The sequence below is a fragment of the Tinamus guttatus genome, unplaced genomic scaffold (assembly GCF_059628265.1).
Source record: "Tinamus guttatus ecotype Peru unplaced genomic scaffold, ASM5962826v1 Tinamus_guttatus_pri_ptg000184l, whole genome shotgun sequence".
Lineage (NCBI taxonomy): Eukaryota > Metazoa > Chordata > Aves > Tinamiformes > Tinamidae > Tinamus > Tinamus guttatus.
The window spans coordinates 61889-78142 of record NW_028288718.1 but is presented as its reverse complement, the minus strand read 5'-3'; the positions used below and the strand labels follow the sequence as shown (position 1 = coordinate 78142).

At 46.4% G+C, this 16254-nt stretch overlaps 2 protein-coding genes across 2 annotated transcripts; both read left to right on the top strand.

Moving 5' to 3' along the window:
- Positions 1 to 1771: 1771 nt before the first annotated feature.
- Positions 1772 to 5100, top strand: CCNB1 (cyclin B1). The gene is made up of 8 exons (XM_088523358.1): positions 1772 to 1792; positions 2267 to 2533; positions 2611 to 2793; positions 3114 to 3272; positions 3622 to 3858; positions 4317 to 4457; positions 4615 to 4725; positions 4990 to 5100. Exons 1-8 carry the CDS (start codon positions 1772 to 1774, stop codon positions 5098 to 5100), a joined length of 1230 nt encoding a protein of 409 aa, XP_088379484.1.
- A 790-nt stretch (positions 5101 to 5890) lies between these two features.
- CENPH (centromere protein H) lies at positions 5891 to 11800 on the top strand. The gene is made up of 9 exons (XM_088523364.1): positions 5891 to 6021; positions 6107 to 6162; positions 6805 to 6853; positions 7272 to 7346; positions 8020 to 8076; positions 9082 to 9145; positions 9432 to 9483; positions 10635 to 10795; positions 11580 to 11800. The coding sequence occupies exons 1-9, from the start codon at positions 5891 to 5893 to the stop codon at positions 11670 to 11672; spliced, it is 738 nt and encodes a 245-aa protein (XP_088379490.1). The 3' UTR covers positions 11673 to 11800.
- Positions 11801 to 16254: the final 4454 nt, after the last annotated feature.

Genomic DNA, 16254 nt, shown 5'->3' with positions numbered 1-16254 from the left:
GCCTTTGCCAGAGGGGATTTACACAGCTGCAGAATTCCATATGTGTATTTTTTGTCACAGGAACATGCGCATACATGTACAGAAACAAATGTACTATATATATGATTTTTTTTAAGCATAATATCTTTATTAAAGTTGGATCAAGACTCTTTTATAAAGAAAGATGGACTAGAATATTTGCTGTATATGTGGAAATAATGGAAATCTTAAATACTGTAATTGGTGTTTATTAAACAGAAATCTTGCGACTTGTGGATGAGCACAGATATATTCCGTATTTTAAGAGAAAGTATGGAACATCATTATTATAATCCCTGTGCCATAGGAAATGGAAAGAGTTTAGGTTGCAATGGAAACAATCAGCTAAAATCTTTTTGTTCATTCAAACATAGCTTGAAGACTCTCTGAATAAAAAGAAATGTACATGTTTATTATGAGGAATAAATATTAAGCTATGAATTTTTTGCAGACTTTTGTTACGTAGGAATAAAAACACAGTTTTCATATTACATCTGCATATAAATCTGTTTTTAAAATTTACTTTCACTACATCAAAGCAAGTAGATGTTACCATTCTAATTTTTCTAAAATTAATTTTTAAGCATAAAAATCCAGCACTTGTTAACAGTGACTAATTGCAGATGCTTTTCTTTTATTGTTTTTGGTTGTGTGTCCTGGACAGATTAAAAAAAAAAGTAAAATAACTATTTTGTACTTTGTAGTGTGACTATCTTCAAATGCAATAGTTTCAGGCATAAATTAATTCACCAGTAAACATCCACTTTCATTCATCCAGCTTAACTTTGTCTTTTCAAGACAGAATGTTCTGTTGTTTACAGGTGTGTTTCTCTACAGAAGGGGAGTGGGAGGACTTCACTTTATTTGGTAATCTTTACTTAATTATTCCACAGCTTTCCATTGTGCCAAAACCTATTTTACAGGGGCAGCTACTTGAGTAGCTAGAGAGCACGTGAGTGAGCACGTCGCAGTGAAATCGTTGCCAGCTGTAGCTTGCTCATTACTAAAATGCTTTTCAGCCTCTCCTCAGGGAGAACCTGTTAATGGGGTAAAAACACGTGTCTTTGGAGGTAGTTATCGCTGCATGTGTTAATCCATCTCCCTATGCTCGGCCTTACTGTCAGCCCGTCCAGCACCTCCCGCCTTGGGCTGGTGCTGTGTGAGCAGCCATGTATCTTGGCACTCCTGTAGTGGAAACCGGAGCTTTTCACAGCGTTTATCTCACCTTCCCCTTCCAGAAGGCTCGGGTCCGTTGGATACAGCGCTACACTTGCTCTTGCCTGAGCGAGGAATGATGTGTCAGGTTATCGGGCCTTGTGGTTGGTGTTATGGGAGTGGCCACGTTAGGGGATGGCGATGTCGCGTAGCGCGCAGGCAGCCGTTCCTCGGGAGCCTGGCCCGGCTCGCGGCCCGCGGCTCCGCTGCCGGGCGCCGCTCCCGGTGCGCGCCGGGCCTGTCCCGCGGGCCGCGGCCGGGCGCGGTGCCACTCGGGAGCCCGCGGGCGCCCAGGCGCGGCGGGGGGCGGGGCTCCGCCCCGACGTGCGCCGCGGCCCCGCCCCCTTTTCGAACGACGGCCGCGGTCGCCGCGGCAACGCATCGGGCGGGCACGAGCGGCAGCCAATGGGGCGGCAGCGGGCGGCCAATGAGCGGCGGCGGCGGCAGCGAGATTTAAACGCGCGGCGCCCCTCGCTGCGGCCCGGCCGGCTCTCCGCGCTCCCTCTCGTCACGCCGCGCACGGCTCCGCGTCGTGACCATGGCGCTCAGGGTCACCCGGGTAGGTGCAGCGCCCGGGGCTCGCCTGCCTGCCTGCAGGATGCGGCCCTGCGCTCGCGGGGTGCGCAGCCCGGCGCCCGAGCCCCGTTCGCGGGGTAGTGGGGACGCTGTGCCGCTTCCCCATCTCTTCTTCCTTATCTTTCCCCCGCGGGGTGCAGTGGTTTTGCTTTTCTGCAGCTCCCCCTTCCCCGTGGGAGCGGGAGACGCGCAGCCCTCCCGCTCGGGCCCCTCTTTCCTTTTTCCTCGGGGGAGGAGGAAGTTAGAAGGGGGTGCAGCCGCGCAGCCCCCGCGGTCGCGCTCCCGGTCCCCGCGGACACGACGCGGCCGCTGCCCCTTCCCTGGAGGGTGCGGGCGCGCAGTCCTCCCGCGTGCAGCAGCGCAACCCCCCGGTCCGGTGCAAGCACCCGGGCCCCCCTGCCCCGCTTTCCGCTAGGGCGCGGGGGTGTCGGCCCCGCTGAGCGCCCTCTCCCCGCAGCACACGCGGACGCTGGCCGAGGCCGCGGCCAAGAGCAGCGCTCCTGCCGCCAAGCGCGGGGCCGCCGCGGGTGCCAAGGCGCCACCGCGGGCCCGCACCGCCCTGGGCGACATTGGCAACCGCGTGGCGGCCGAGCCGCAGCAGCGCGCCCCCGCCAAGAAGCCGCCGGCCATCGCCGAGAAGGCGGCGCCGCGCCGGGCGCTCAGGGCGGCCGCCAGGGAAGAGCCGCCGAAGCCGCAGCAGCCGTCGGAGCCGCAGCCTGCGCAGGTACCGCCGCGCGGCCCCAGCCCCGGCCCCAGGCCGCCCCCCCGCGGCCCCCGCGCTCACCGCGCGCCTCCCCGCAGCGCGAGGCGCCCTCGCCGACGCCCATGGAGACGTCGGGGTGCGCGCCCGCGGAGGAGGCGCTGTGCCAGGCCTTCTCCGATGTGCTGCTCCACGTGCCTGACGTGGACGGCAAGGACGGCGGCGACCCCAACCTCTGCAGCGACTACGTGAAGGACATCTACAGCTACCTGCGGGACCTTGAGGTTTGTGGCAGGGTCCCTCACCACAGAGGTCACCCTCTCTTTATCTTTAGCAAGATAAACAGGGGGTCTTTAGCAAGCACAAACAAGCAGCTCCTTAGCTTCAAATCCCCAAATAACTGACCAACCTCATAGCAGTGGTCATCATGGTCCCTGCAGTAGCCACTATCCAATGAACTAAGAAACCTCACACTGTCCCAGCCCCACGTGGTATGTTTATTCTAAGCGCCTGGATAAGCCTTGCCTTGGGATGGAACACTGCAGATCTCTGCAATGCCCAGCCTCTGTCTGGCTCTCCTGTTAACCCCATTTCTTCCACACAGGAAAAACAAGCTATCAGACCCAAGTACCTGGCAGGCCAGGAAATTACAGGGAATATGCGAGCCATACTGATAGACTGGCTTGTGCAAGTGCAGATGAAGTTCAGGCTGCTGCAGGAGACAATGTACATGACAGTTGCCATCATTGATCGCTTCTTGCAGGTAAGTATTTCCCATTGGTGTTTCTCCCTCTAAACTAGAGCACAGTGAGCACCAGTAACATCACACACAGCTGGATTTGATAATCCCAACAAAAAGCCCCAGCAAAGAGCTTTGTCTTGAACTGCACACACTGCTTACCTGTCTCAACAGTGACTTAACTTAGCAAAGCTCTTTCTCTCCCTGACTTTTGTCTCAATAGCCTGTCTGTAACCCAGCAGAGGTAACAAAATGCTGTACAGTTACTCCAACTGTGCCAGTGCATAGTAGGAAACTTGTGCTGGCCACTTTGGAAAACTTTGTGTGACCCAAGTCTCTCATTCTCACACAACTCTGCTCTCCTGTGCTGCAGGACAACGCTGTGTCCAAGAAGACATTGCAGCTGGTTGGTGTCACAGCTATGTTCATTGCCAGCAAGTATGAAGAAACATATCCCCCCGAAATTGAGGATTTTGCCTTCGTAACAGACCACACTTACACCAAGTCCCAGATCCGCCAGACGGAGATGAAGATCCTGGAAGCCCTGGACTTCAGTCTGGGTCGCCCCCTGCCCCTCCACTTCCTGAGGAGGGCTTCAAAAATTGCAGAGGTAATGCTGAGAGCAGCAGTGTCACTGTCGCTGTTATCACAAGGATGGAATGTTTACCCGCTGTGACTCCTTAAATCTTTGGGCCAAGTATTAGAACAACTTGAGACCTGAGTCCTAGGCCCTAGGGACCTAGTCTGAAATATGAGCCCGTGTAAAGTGGGGCCTTGCTTTTCTGCTCTCTCTCACTTGGGCCTAGCCCAGCCAAGCCAGAGCTAAAACACCTGCCTGGTACATGCACAGGATTGTCAGGCTGCTGCTGAAAGGAACAGTCCTAAGCTATGAGCAGCTTTACACTAATCAAAATGGCTCAGTGATTAAAGCCATTTCAATTTCCACTTTGAAAAATATTTGCTAAGGGTGTGTTTTTTTTGCCAGATGAAACGGAGGCAGCTGAGCCAAGTTATGCTTGACACAATGATTTTGCCTGGGGGACAACACTCAACTTGGATTTATTGCAGGTGGACTGGGAACAGCACACACTGGCCAAGTACTTGATGGAGTTGTCCATAGTGGACTATGAAATGGTTCATTTCCCTCCTTCTAAAACTGCGGCTGCTGCTTCCTGTTTGGCTCTGAAAGTTCTTGATGGAGGCGAGTGGGTAAGTTGTGCTTGTCAGACACCACTTCAGAGAGGAATCAGGGCAATACCTGTTTCCTGTCAGGAAGCCTGCAGCTGTCTAAGCCCCGTGGAGTCTTGTCATCTAACAAGCTCCAATTGCTCTAGCAGCACCACCTAATGATGGCGCTTTCTTTCAGACACCAACTCTACAACACTACATGGCTTACACTGAGAACGATCTTCTTCCAGTCATGCAACATATGGCAAAGAACATAATCCTGGTGAATCGGGGCCTCACCAAGCACATGGTAAATAACTTCCGCCTGGTAAAGTTGAGGCAGGCACCTGGATAAGTGTCCATATGTGGTTGTGACTTGCGTTGCTGATGCTTGTACCAGACCTTCTGGCTTCAGCTGAGAGGTCTCTTTCTTGTCAGAGCAGTATTAAGATGACAGTAATTTACTGAATCCCAGACCTGTTCTGGATTCATTGGCCTGGCTAGTACCTGGAGGGTGCCAGGAGAGTGCAATGTTACTGAGCAGGCTAAGTTTAATCCAACTCTCTCTTTGCAGACGATCAAGAATAAATATTCCAGCACCAAAAGTGGCAAGATAAGCACTATTGCACAGCTCAACTCCACGGTCATACACAACCTAGCCAAGCCTCTAGCCAAAGCGTTGTAACTTGGGCACCATGTGCCACTGTGTACATAGTTTATCTTATTTGCGTGCTTAAAGCTTTAAATAAAGCATTTTATTGCTTTTTAACTTATGCTGTTGTACTTCAGTGCTTTGGGCTGCTCCTTTCCCTCTGGCAGCTCCTGGCCCGTGCTGAGCCCTTGGGATGGCTCTCCTGGAAGTGCTGTCATTGCTGCAGCACACCTTTAATGGGGTGTTGCTACTTAGCTAAAATACCAATTTGCTGCAGCTTCCTCTTGCACTTCTGTCTGAAAATAGCTGCAGTGAGGCCGGGCTGTGGTGTCTCCTGGGTGGGCCGGGCGGCAGCTCCGAGTAATAGTCCGCGGGTAGGGTAGCTCGGGGTTCTGGGGCCAAGCTCAAGGGCAAGAAGGCATCCAGGCCCGCAGAGCGGGTGAGGACACGACTCCTGCAGGCCGTGTGAGGCCCAGCGGCTCCCGCTCCCCGCACGCCGGGCGCCAGGCCCAGCGGCTCCCGCTCCCCGCACGCCGGGCGCCAGGCCCAGCGGCTCCCGCTTCCCCGCACGCCGGGCGCCAGGCCCCGCGGCTCCCGCTCCCCGCACGCCGGGCGCCAGGCCCAGCGGCTCCCGCGCCTCCCCAACCGCGCTCCGCCGCCAACGACCGGTAACAGCCGGTGCAGCCTGGCGGCCGAGTGCCGAGCCACCGATGCAGAGAAGAAGGCCCGCGATTGGCGGCGGCGCGGGAGCCCCGCCCTGCCAAGCCAAGCAGGCGCTGGCCGAGCTTGCCGATGGGCGCGCGGGTCGTTTGAAGGATCCGACATGGAGCTGGGCGCGGCGGCGACGGCGGCGGAGGAGGCCAGGCCGGGGGCCGGGGCCGGGGCCGGGGCCGAGCCCGAGCCCGAGCCCGAGCCCGAGCCCACGGCCAGGCTGGACGTGCTGATGCTGCTCCGGTAGGCGCGGCGGGGGCGGAGGGCTGCGCGGGCGGGTGCGGACCGGCGCTCAGGCCTGACCGTTGCGGCCTTTCTCCCTTCGCAGCCTGCGGGAGCAGATGAAGCAGCAACTCATGGAATACAGCACTGCGGCCCAGGCGGGTAGGACATCCCCTTCCCGACCCCCTGCCGCGGTGTCACTCACGGCCCTTGAGTCCTGATTTGTCAAAAGCCCTTGTTGCAGCAGTAATATTTTATAGCCTGAGTATCTGACTGCATTCTCGTGACATGCCTGTAAAGACACATCTCAACCCTTGACAAGCTGTTGCATAAAGTATTGCACACCTCCTCTCCCTTCTCGCCTCATTTTTTTGATTTAGACCTCTCTAACACTCTGACAAAACTTAGTAGTAGTACACGTAGTAATAGCTTTCAGGAATCTGATCGGCTGGGGTTTCAGCTTTTCAGCACAAAGTGCTAGATAGCGATGCCAATTAAACTTATTTCTTCTTGTTCCTGCTCTGTTTTCGGTATGTCTTCTCCACTGAAACAACTGGTTACATGCAGGGCAGGGCTGTGAACCCACTCTGGGTTGTCCAAAAAGCACTAAATAGGAATATGTTTCTCCGATACAGCTGACTGGCAGTGCAGCCACACTAATGGCAAAAGAGACAGTGAGGTGTGGAGCCAGGGATAAGAAATTACCTTATTAGTGTAGCCATCCAAGTGCGTACCCTTTATATTATGTAAACCGTTTTTAAAAATTTCCTGTTACTCTATTTCAGTAATGTGCTTGCTTTGCAGCTGAAGAAAGTTTTCCTGGCTATGTCACAGATGAAAAGATGATCAAGAGGTAAGTCAACTGATGATCTCAAATTTGGACACAGTTTAAAGTAAAGGGAGTTGGGAACTGATCTGGATGTTCTCTTTTTTTGCTCCTCCTTTTCAATGAAAACTCTGGATGAACTATCAATAATTTGCAAGAATATAATGAAAATAGAAGAAGTGAAAGGATAACATGGGAGGAAATATTTTATACAGTCCCCTGATATAGTCCTGTATCTGATATGGTTTTTAAATCTGCAATCCTTCTGTATAACAGCTAGAATTAAATAACATAATCCATATGCCGAAGTACTCCTGAATCAAATAATTCATAAGTTACAGGCAAAACTCTTATTTCTGGCATGGAGAAAGCAAGTCATAACCTTCAAGAGTGAGAATGCTTTTAAAATTTCCTTGTTCTTTTCACACTGTTGTTTTCATTTCAGTGCCACAACAAGTTTGGAAAGAGAGATGGAGAAAGTAAAAGTCTCTTTCAAAAACAAGACATTGGTGTTGCAGAGGCATGTATTTTTTTCCTGTTTATCTTGTGTTTTTTCTGTTTGTTTGTTTGTTTGCATAAGTTTGCAGCATGGCTGTAAACATAAGTCAGATTAAAGTGGGATTTCAAAATGGTACACTGTGTGTTACAAACCTGAAAGTCTTGATTAGTACCATTGAGCCAGTAAGAGTGAAGATGGAGATACCATACAGAACAGCAAAAGATACAAGTTAAAATGCACAAACCCCAAAGATCCTGAAAAATTGTGAAAGGCTGACCATATACATCACTACACATAGCGGTTGGTTGTGTTTTACAAATATTCATGAAAAGGTAGAGACTGTAGGTGCTGTGTATCTTCTGTGTTATAGAACTACCCATTTCAATTCCCACTTTTGTCCAAATTCCCTTCTGCAGTCCTTGGGATTATTGACATCTATGGTAAGTTTGACAAGTGAGAAATGCACTGTCACTCTTACAAAGAATCACTAATATGTTCTTTTAATCCTGAGAGTTAAAAATATATATATTTAAGCAGTGTGATATTTAAAATTGAGGGATATTTTTATATATAATTTTCAACATGAAAACGGGCAAAAATTGAACACTTGCAATCTCTTTTTCAATATTTATCTAAATTCTATTTTCTTAGTTTCTTATCAATTCTCATCAGCTCTTTTCCCTTTGCTATGCAGGATGCAGCTTACAGATGCCCTGAGAAACAAAGTGAAACAAAATGATGAAGACTCAAGGTAAGGTGTTCTGGGGGAAAGGATGGCCAAAAAGAAAGGAAAGGAATTGACACATTTGAATGAAACACATTTTGGCATTCCTTCATTGCGTCATTTAAAAATAAGCTTTCTTCTTCTAATTTTGACTGGATAATACACATGATATACACCTTCTGTTTGGAATCACTATGATCAAACGCCTTATATCTGGAGTGGTTTTAATTTAGGCTTTGAACTAACCAATCTTTGAGTACAGAGAAGAAGATTTTTTCACCCAAGCCAGATCAACTCCAGAAGCTCACCACAGGTGTTTGTACACTAGCTCAGCTGCTGTGGAATGCAATTGCTTTTCCTTTTCTCCTTCATGCTTTAATATTTAAGTTGGGACACAATAACATATCTTTGATGTTAAATGAGTATTTGCCTTCTTTGGGCTTTCTCCTTAGATTTGTGCTGATCATCCTGATGTTTGAGTGTTGACTGTATACAGGGCCTTGCCTCTGTTTTGTTGTCTTCATTAGTTAGTCACTTACTGTCTTTCAATAAGAACTGAAGATTTTGAACTTGTTTGAAATTACCTGTTCATCCCTTAGCCATTATGAATAGATGCATTGGAAGTGTAATAAAAGAAATTTCATTTCTGTAGGAAACATAGCCAAAGACACTCTATCTCCATGATGTCTCTGGCACTGGCTGGAATTCAGAAATTCAAATTACTTTCTGGAGTGTCTTGGCTACTTTGGTGCACAGTGAAAATGTAGAGCCTGGCAGTGTTAGATAAACTTAACTGAAACATTGAGGTGAAAATAAAGATAATATTTAGCCTCTAAAGCTATATGCAGTCTGCTCAATCTGCCGAAGAAAAGGCATAGTTTTGCAAAAGTAGAAAATAAAGTATGCTGAATTTTGGTGTTAGAGTAGGTTTTTAAATATATCTAATTTAAATAATTTTTTCTGTTAAAATATTTGTGCTGTTTGCGCATACTAACAGTCTGAAGGTCTGCAAATCAGTGTTTTCTTCCTTAGACTGATCTTGGAGACTATGAAACACATAACAATGCTCAGCAAATCAATACTTGAATCTCAGCAGGTAAGTGTGAATTGTTCCCTCTCTTGCTGTTGCACAGACTTGCTTTCCTCTGTAGGCCAGGGTTTAATTTGAAAGTAACAGGAATGCAGAAGTCACTTGAAGTTAAATATGTGGCCCAAAGCACACAGTTACTACTGGTGATAATATTCTTGAAATGCTTACTTAAAGGGAGTATGCAAAAAGTGTGCTTCTAGAGCTGTCCTTAACTACTTCTGTGAATTAAATTAGCATCTATCAGTGTTGATTGGATTAATTATTGGATTAATTAATATTTTTTTTCTTGCAGCAAACACATGAGATGGAAGAGAAACTGAATGACATTAGAAGGAAAAGACTCAGTAAGTGTGTTAGTTAAATGAACTTTCTTTTATATTTGAATGAGCAGTTTGTGTTTTAGAAAGTGCTTCTTGCAGCAATATTAATGTATGAAATCACTGTGAAACTCTGAATACAGTTATGAAACTTCTAAAGAGTAGTATGAATTATGTTTAAAAAAGAGAGCCGGCATGTTGGCTACATGTGGGTGAGACTGATGTGTTAGAACAGAGAGGCAAAATACTCAAAAGGAATGTGGTTTAGTTTTGTTATTTAGCATGCACTCCCCAGTTTATTACACCTCATTTAGGGGTTTTCAGAGTGAATTCGTATTAAATGAGTCCTACGGCACCTAGTTTTTGTTTGCTTGTTTGTGATGGTGCGATGGCACCTTTGTGAAATATTTGAAGACTGAGAGAGGACTTCCCTACGTTGAGCTTATGTAATAATGTATATCTTGATGCTCAGTATGCTGGTTAGATTAGGTCAAGAATGGAATTTAAATTTTTTTAACTTGCTTTTCAGAACTTAATATGGTTAATATATTTTTGAACATGTAAATATTTGCTCCCACTGTGGCATGATTAAGCCTGCCAACAGTTTTAACCACTACTTATTTTATTGTGTTTGTTTCATCAGTAGAAAGTTCTGTACATGTTGAGAGTAGTAAACAAATGCAATCAAACATCTGTCTTCAAAGGAAAAAAAGGCATCTTGGTTTTACTGTGTTTAGTTTTTAGACTGATATTCTAAGAAAACTAGAAATATTCACTCACGTTGTCCATGTCCCTTGCATGACTTTGGAGCTTGGTTTGAAAATGAGCAAAAAGGTCTTCAACTTCTTCAACTATAGAGATTGTGCCAACTGGAGATAAGATGTAGGACGGATGTTCAAATTAGTGTCTATCTGATGGAAACACAGGCAGTGCACACAGTACTTTTTATTTTGCCAGCAGACATAGAACTAGTTTGTATATATTGACATGAGATGCAACAGCACATATTGGCTTTAAGTGGAAGAGATATCCCGAGGTAACTGGAGGGAAGGGATGGGGTAAGAAGTTAGGATTGTTGCAGTGGAAGTGCCTTAGATGTCTGTGGGAAACAGGATTTCTTTTGTTCCACTGTGAAGAGGCCTACTTGTTAATGTTTTGCTTTCTTGATAATGGAATAGTACTAAAAGAAGCTGGAAAAAACAAGCTACTACAAATTCATACTACAATGAGAAAAAAGAAGGAACTGGCAAGTACAGAAGTCAGTGAAATGCTGCAAAAGATACATAACAACTTACAAAAAGAAAAGGAGATGACTACATTAATTCAAAATATATTCCAGGTAATGAATCATAACTTTCAGAAGCACGCTTGTAATCTTATGTCATAATGTCTAATAAATGTAAATCCATAGTATAGTAAATGTAACTTTAAACAAGATTAAGACATACTGTGCGCTTTCAAAAAAGCAGTGATGGTAGTGAAAAATATGCCACATATGGAGATAATTTTATTGCTTTAAAGATGAATATATGGAACTTCCCCAAATCGTTGTTCAGAATAATTATTTCTAAAACTTCAAAATGGTCTGTCAATCTATATTTACTTTTTCCCATCTGAGATACAAAAATGATGCATGTCCTAGAAGAATGACTGTCACACCTCCCCACACCAGTTTCCCAGCAAAGTGGAGTTGCAACTTGCAGATTTGTCCACAAATGCCTTATGAAATCCCAGTTAGTTTATTAAGCAAAAGATAGACTAGGAAAAGACAAAGCTTACTTGCTGGCTTTGGGACCAGGTAAAACCATTCTGTAAATTCGTATGATCTGAAGAATTTCTTAGGACAGGAACATACAGATGTTTCTGTATCATATGCTATGTCTACTAATAGTTTGCAATAGAGTTTTTGTTTGTTTGTTTGTTTCCCTACGTATTGACAGTAAGATCTAAACTAATACTGCGCCTCCTTCTACCTGTTGCCCTACTGCCCACTTCAAACACTGCTGTGAATTCCAGGGAGTTTTAATATAAAGATTAAATACAGATCTCTTAAGAGATTTCAATAAGAATAGTTGTTTTTATAGGCCTTTTGTTTTTTAACCTAAAATTTTTTCTTTTTGTAGAATATCATAATTGCAAGCAGAGTTAACTGGGCAGAAGATCCATCCTTAAAGGCAATCGTTCTACAGCTTGAAAGAAATGCGTCTTTTCTCTGAGTGAGGAGCAGTGGTGTTTAGTTTTATACACTGTATGTAAATGACATACTAAACTTGGTGACAACTAACACATGTTATGAAAGCACATTTTAAGATTTTGAAAATATAACCTTTCTGGACAAACTTCCTCTCTTAGAGATTCAGAATGTTGCCACACAACTCTTAGAAGTGAAATTTAACTGTTGGTATATAGCAAATGCTGGAATACCTAATGAAACAAACTGAAGAATCCATTACTGGCTGCTGTATCCCAGGAACCCACCTCCCTCTGAAGTGCGGCAATGCAGCTGCATACGACCAGCTTTTATGTAGAAGTGGGCTTGAACCAAGGTTGTACCACTTACATGCAGCCTAGCTACTTACTGCATGTGAGAGTAGCTCTTCCTTCCTTTCAGTGCTGAAAGGCTTTGCAGGAGAAGGCAGTAACATCACCCAGCACAGCAACATGAAAAGTCCCAACGAGAAAACTTAGGTTGGTCAGCATCTGCTTTGATTTTTTTTCCTTCTTAAAACATTAATAATTCTCAACCATGAAAAGTCTGAACTCATAGCTGTGTCTCTTGTGACCACAGCCCATTGGCTGTGTGTATGAAGATTTAAAATTAAGAAGTAGGGGAGGGATTAATCCAGCTTCTTGCCTGACTGGCCCAGGGGAGAAGCATCAAGGGTGGTGGATCTCCAGGCCAGGGAAGCTTTGAGAGGCATCCTTGGCTAGATGGGGACAATGCGTTTACTGATGGATCTTCAAAAGTAGTAGAGGGGTAACAGGCCACAGGATATGCTGTCATTAAGGGGAGGGAGCTGCTAGAAGGAGGAAGCTGCCATCTGCCTGGTCAGCCCAAACCACAGAACTGTATTCTCTAATAGAAGCCTGTGAATTACAACAAGGCAAGCTACTGAATATCTTTACAGATTCTAAATATGTATATGGGGTGGTACATATGTTTGGAGAACTGTGGGAAGAAAGAGGTTTATTCATGTGTTGAAGAAAGGCACTGGTACATAAGGATCTGATTGCCCACCTACTGGAGGTAGTGAACCTCCCCAAAAATGTCTTGATAATTCACATCAGGGGACATCAGAGAGGACACTTGGAGCAGGAGGTAGGCAATCAATTGGGTGATAAGGAAGCTCAAAAAGCAGCACTCTTACCAGAAGTATCTAAGATCCTCCCTCTCCTTCCAGTAGTCCAGCTGAGCGGAATGCTCAAGTTTGTGTATTCCCCACAGTCTGGCTGAAGAGCCGGAAAAAGGGAGGGGAGAGTGAGCAGAGCCATGAGCCGAGAAGGACAAAAAGAGCCATCTGCCAAGAGGTGGGGGCCTTTACAAAGGAGGGAAATAGAGGAATTCCCCCACCTTCTTCAGCAAGGGGGACAAAGGAGTCAGGTGGCCTTAGGTGAGAACAGATGGCAGGAGGCAGGAGTTTGGTATAGGCGGGCCAGGAAGGCTGTAACTTCTGAGTACCTTGGCCAATGGGGCGTCCCTCCGTCAGGAAATTAGGATAAAAGGGGGGCTGCGTCCTCCAGCAATTTGAGAGACCCCACAGGGATATGCCCTGTGGACTCTCCCCTTATTGGAATAAAGTTTTAGGACTCCTCAGTCTCCTTTTTGGACATTCAGTTCTTGACAGCGAGATTTTCCACACACAGCCATTACCGGAAAAAAATGTCTTTTCCACTAGAAGAATTAGAGATAATTAAAACTAATGGGCAGAAAAAAAAGGATACAACTAGTTTACAAAGGAGGGCAAGCAAGGGGTGCCCAAAGCCCTAGCTCTACAAATACTGAAAGAGCTTCAGGAAGGAAGCCATTGTGGCTCTAGAGGGCTGGCCTTCCTTAGAGCCTGAGGAGGACTCTACGCTGCCCTTGGTCTTTTTGTTCCCGCAAAACGGGCCTTTGAGGGCTGTCTGACTTGGGCTAAGGGCAGCAGCTGAGCCGCAAGAGAAGTTGCAAAGCCAAGACGGCCCTGGGCTGTACACCCATTCCAACAATGTCAGGAAGACTTCACTGAGATGCCTCATATAGGGAGGCTTAAGTATCTTCTGGTAATAGTATGTTGTTGCAGCTTGGAGCGGGTCAGGAATGCCAGACATCAACTTCATAGAAGCTGGAACTGACTTCATTTATTTCGCGTTACGTATCACAATATATAGCAATTCGCATAGCAACATCTCAGTAGAGCATCAGTAATTGGTTACAAGCATTAACGTGCAAACATATCATAGGTTGCTAAGCCGTATCCAAGTGCCTAACCACAATGGCCACACTTGACATCTCAAGACAGCTGTACTTCCTCAAAGTTGTCTTTTATAATGAGCAACTTTCTCATTTCCCGCCAACTTAGCCCAGTCAAGGACTGGTCAAGAACACCCCCATGTCCCTGTCCTCCACAGTATGTGAGTTAACAAGATAGCCTGAGGCATTTCCAACTGCCTCAGCAATAACCGGGTCTGTAATTAAGGTGTTCTTAGACCAAATAATTCCAAGATATGGGTTGGTAGAGGCAACAGATTCAAACATGTGGAGGCCTGCTTCAAGGACAATAGTACAGGATGCCTCGTTAGTAGATAAGCAACCTCAAGGAGGGCAGTGCAGATGTTCTTCAGCAAACAAGGAGCAAAAGCAACTGTCCAGCTGCTGCAGGACTGAGAAACTGATTGGATAGTATCTGTGTAAGCCTTTAGATTATTGCTTTATTCAGTAACTGTGCTTCGCATGCTTGTAGGCAAATAAGGTATTGTATCCAGGACAGTACAGTATATAAGCTTTATCTGATGCTCACTAAAATGTCTTTGCTTCATTATTCTGGAGGCCCTGCTCTCAATACCCAACACAGACAGAGGCACTCATTTTACAGGAAAGGTCCTTCAAGGTGTATATGACTGCCCTGGGGATTCAATGGGACTTGCATATCCCTTGGCATCCCCAGAGCTCTGGTAGAGTGGAAAGGATGAATGGGAACATTAAAAAGCATCTTTTGAAATTGGTGTTAGAAACTAAGATGCCGTGGACACAATTTCTACCATTAGCTTTAGCAAGAATAAGAGCAAAATCTAAGGCAAACATTCAACTGTCTCCCTTTGAAAAAATGTTTGGGATTCCCTACCCTGCTAACAGCCAACCTGGCAGGAAGGTGGAGATAAGCAATATAGGTTTAAAGCAATATGTGGCCAGAATACTTTATCTTGTGAAGCTCCCCAACAGGAAGCCCAGCTCACACAGACTGTCCCCTTGGATTTTGCAGTCCATATTACCCAACTATGAGATTGGGTCTTGGTCAAAGAGTGCAAAGAAGCACCACTGCTAATAAAGTGGCGTGGACCCTATCAGGTATTACTAACCACAGAAACATCAATCGAAACAGCTGAACATGGATGGACTCATCATACCAGACTTAAGATTTCCAAGACTCCAGAAATCTGGACTTCTCTCCTGAAGAAAGAGGATGGAAAGCCCTGGCTAACTCTCTGTAGATCTGTACCACTGGCTGGGAGTGGGTCAGGAGAATAAACGCTGGGTCTGTGGGAGTCCAGGAGGGTATGAAGACTATCCATGGGTACCAGACCTATCAAATACAGGTGGTTAGTTAATAATCTATGCAGAGTCCACTATGCTTCTGAAAATGGGTGTAGTGGTTTGTAAAAACAAATATTGTCCAAAAAAAAAAAAAAGGAGGGATTGAGCAGAATGCTCAAGTTTGCATATGCACAGATAAGGGGATTCCCCCACAGTCTGGCTGAAGAGCAGGACAAAGGGAAGGGAGAGACTGAGCAGAGCCATGAGTGAGTGGGACAAAAGAGCACATGCCAAGAAGTGGGCGCCTTTACAAATAAGGAGATTCCCCCACATTCTTCAACAAGGGGGACAAAGGAATTGGGTGACCTCAGGTGAGAACAGCTGGAAGGAGGCAGGGAGTTTGGTGTAGGTGGGCCGGGAAGGCTGTAACTTCTGAGGACCCTGGCCAATGGGGAAAAGCAGAGCACATCCCTCGGTTGAGAAATTAGGATAAAAGGGGGGCTGCATCCTCCAGCAGTTTGAGAGAACCCACAGTGGACTCTCCCCTTATTGGAATAAAGTTTTAGGACTCCTGTGTCTCCTTTTTGGATAGTACGTTTTTGACAGCAAAATTTTCTGCACACCATGATGGGTCCTGAAGACATCCCTGAGAAGACACAGACTGCAGGTCCTGTCCCACACGGCAAAATATGGCCAACCTAGAGAAAAAAAAAGGTACATAAAATGGAAGATGGTGCCTGATGCTGTTAAAATCATGCAATGAAGCTATATTTTAAGTGCATTTTTACCTTGAACTTCCTGATTTTACTTCACAGTAGAAGTAAGTTGGTATGGCAAATCATATTTTGTGTAAGGTTTTGGATTTTATGTTTTTGCTTTTAGGGGTGAGTGTCTGATTTCAGCAGACGACTCGGCCGGGCCACTAATTCAAATATCCGCTTGTTCTTCGCGCTCTCCTTCAGCGACGCTCCGAGGCCCCGCTGCCGGCGCCGGGCCGAGGCCGCCGCTGCCGCAGCCCAACGGCCCAGGCGGTTCCGCCCCCGAAGGCCCCGCCCTGCGGCGCGCGG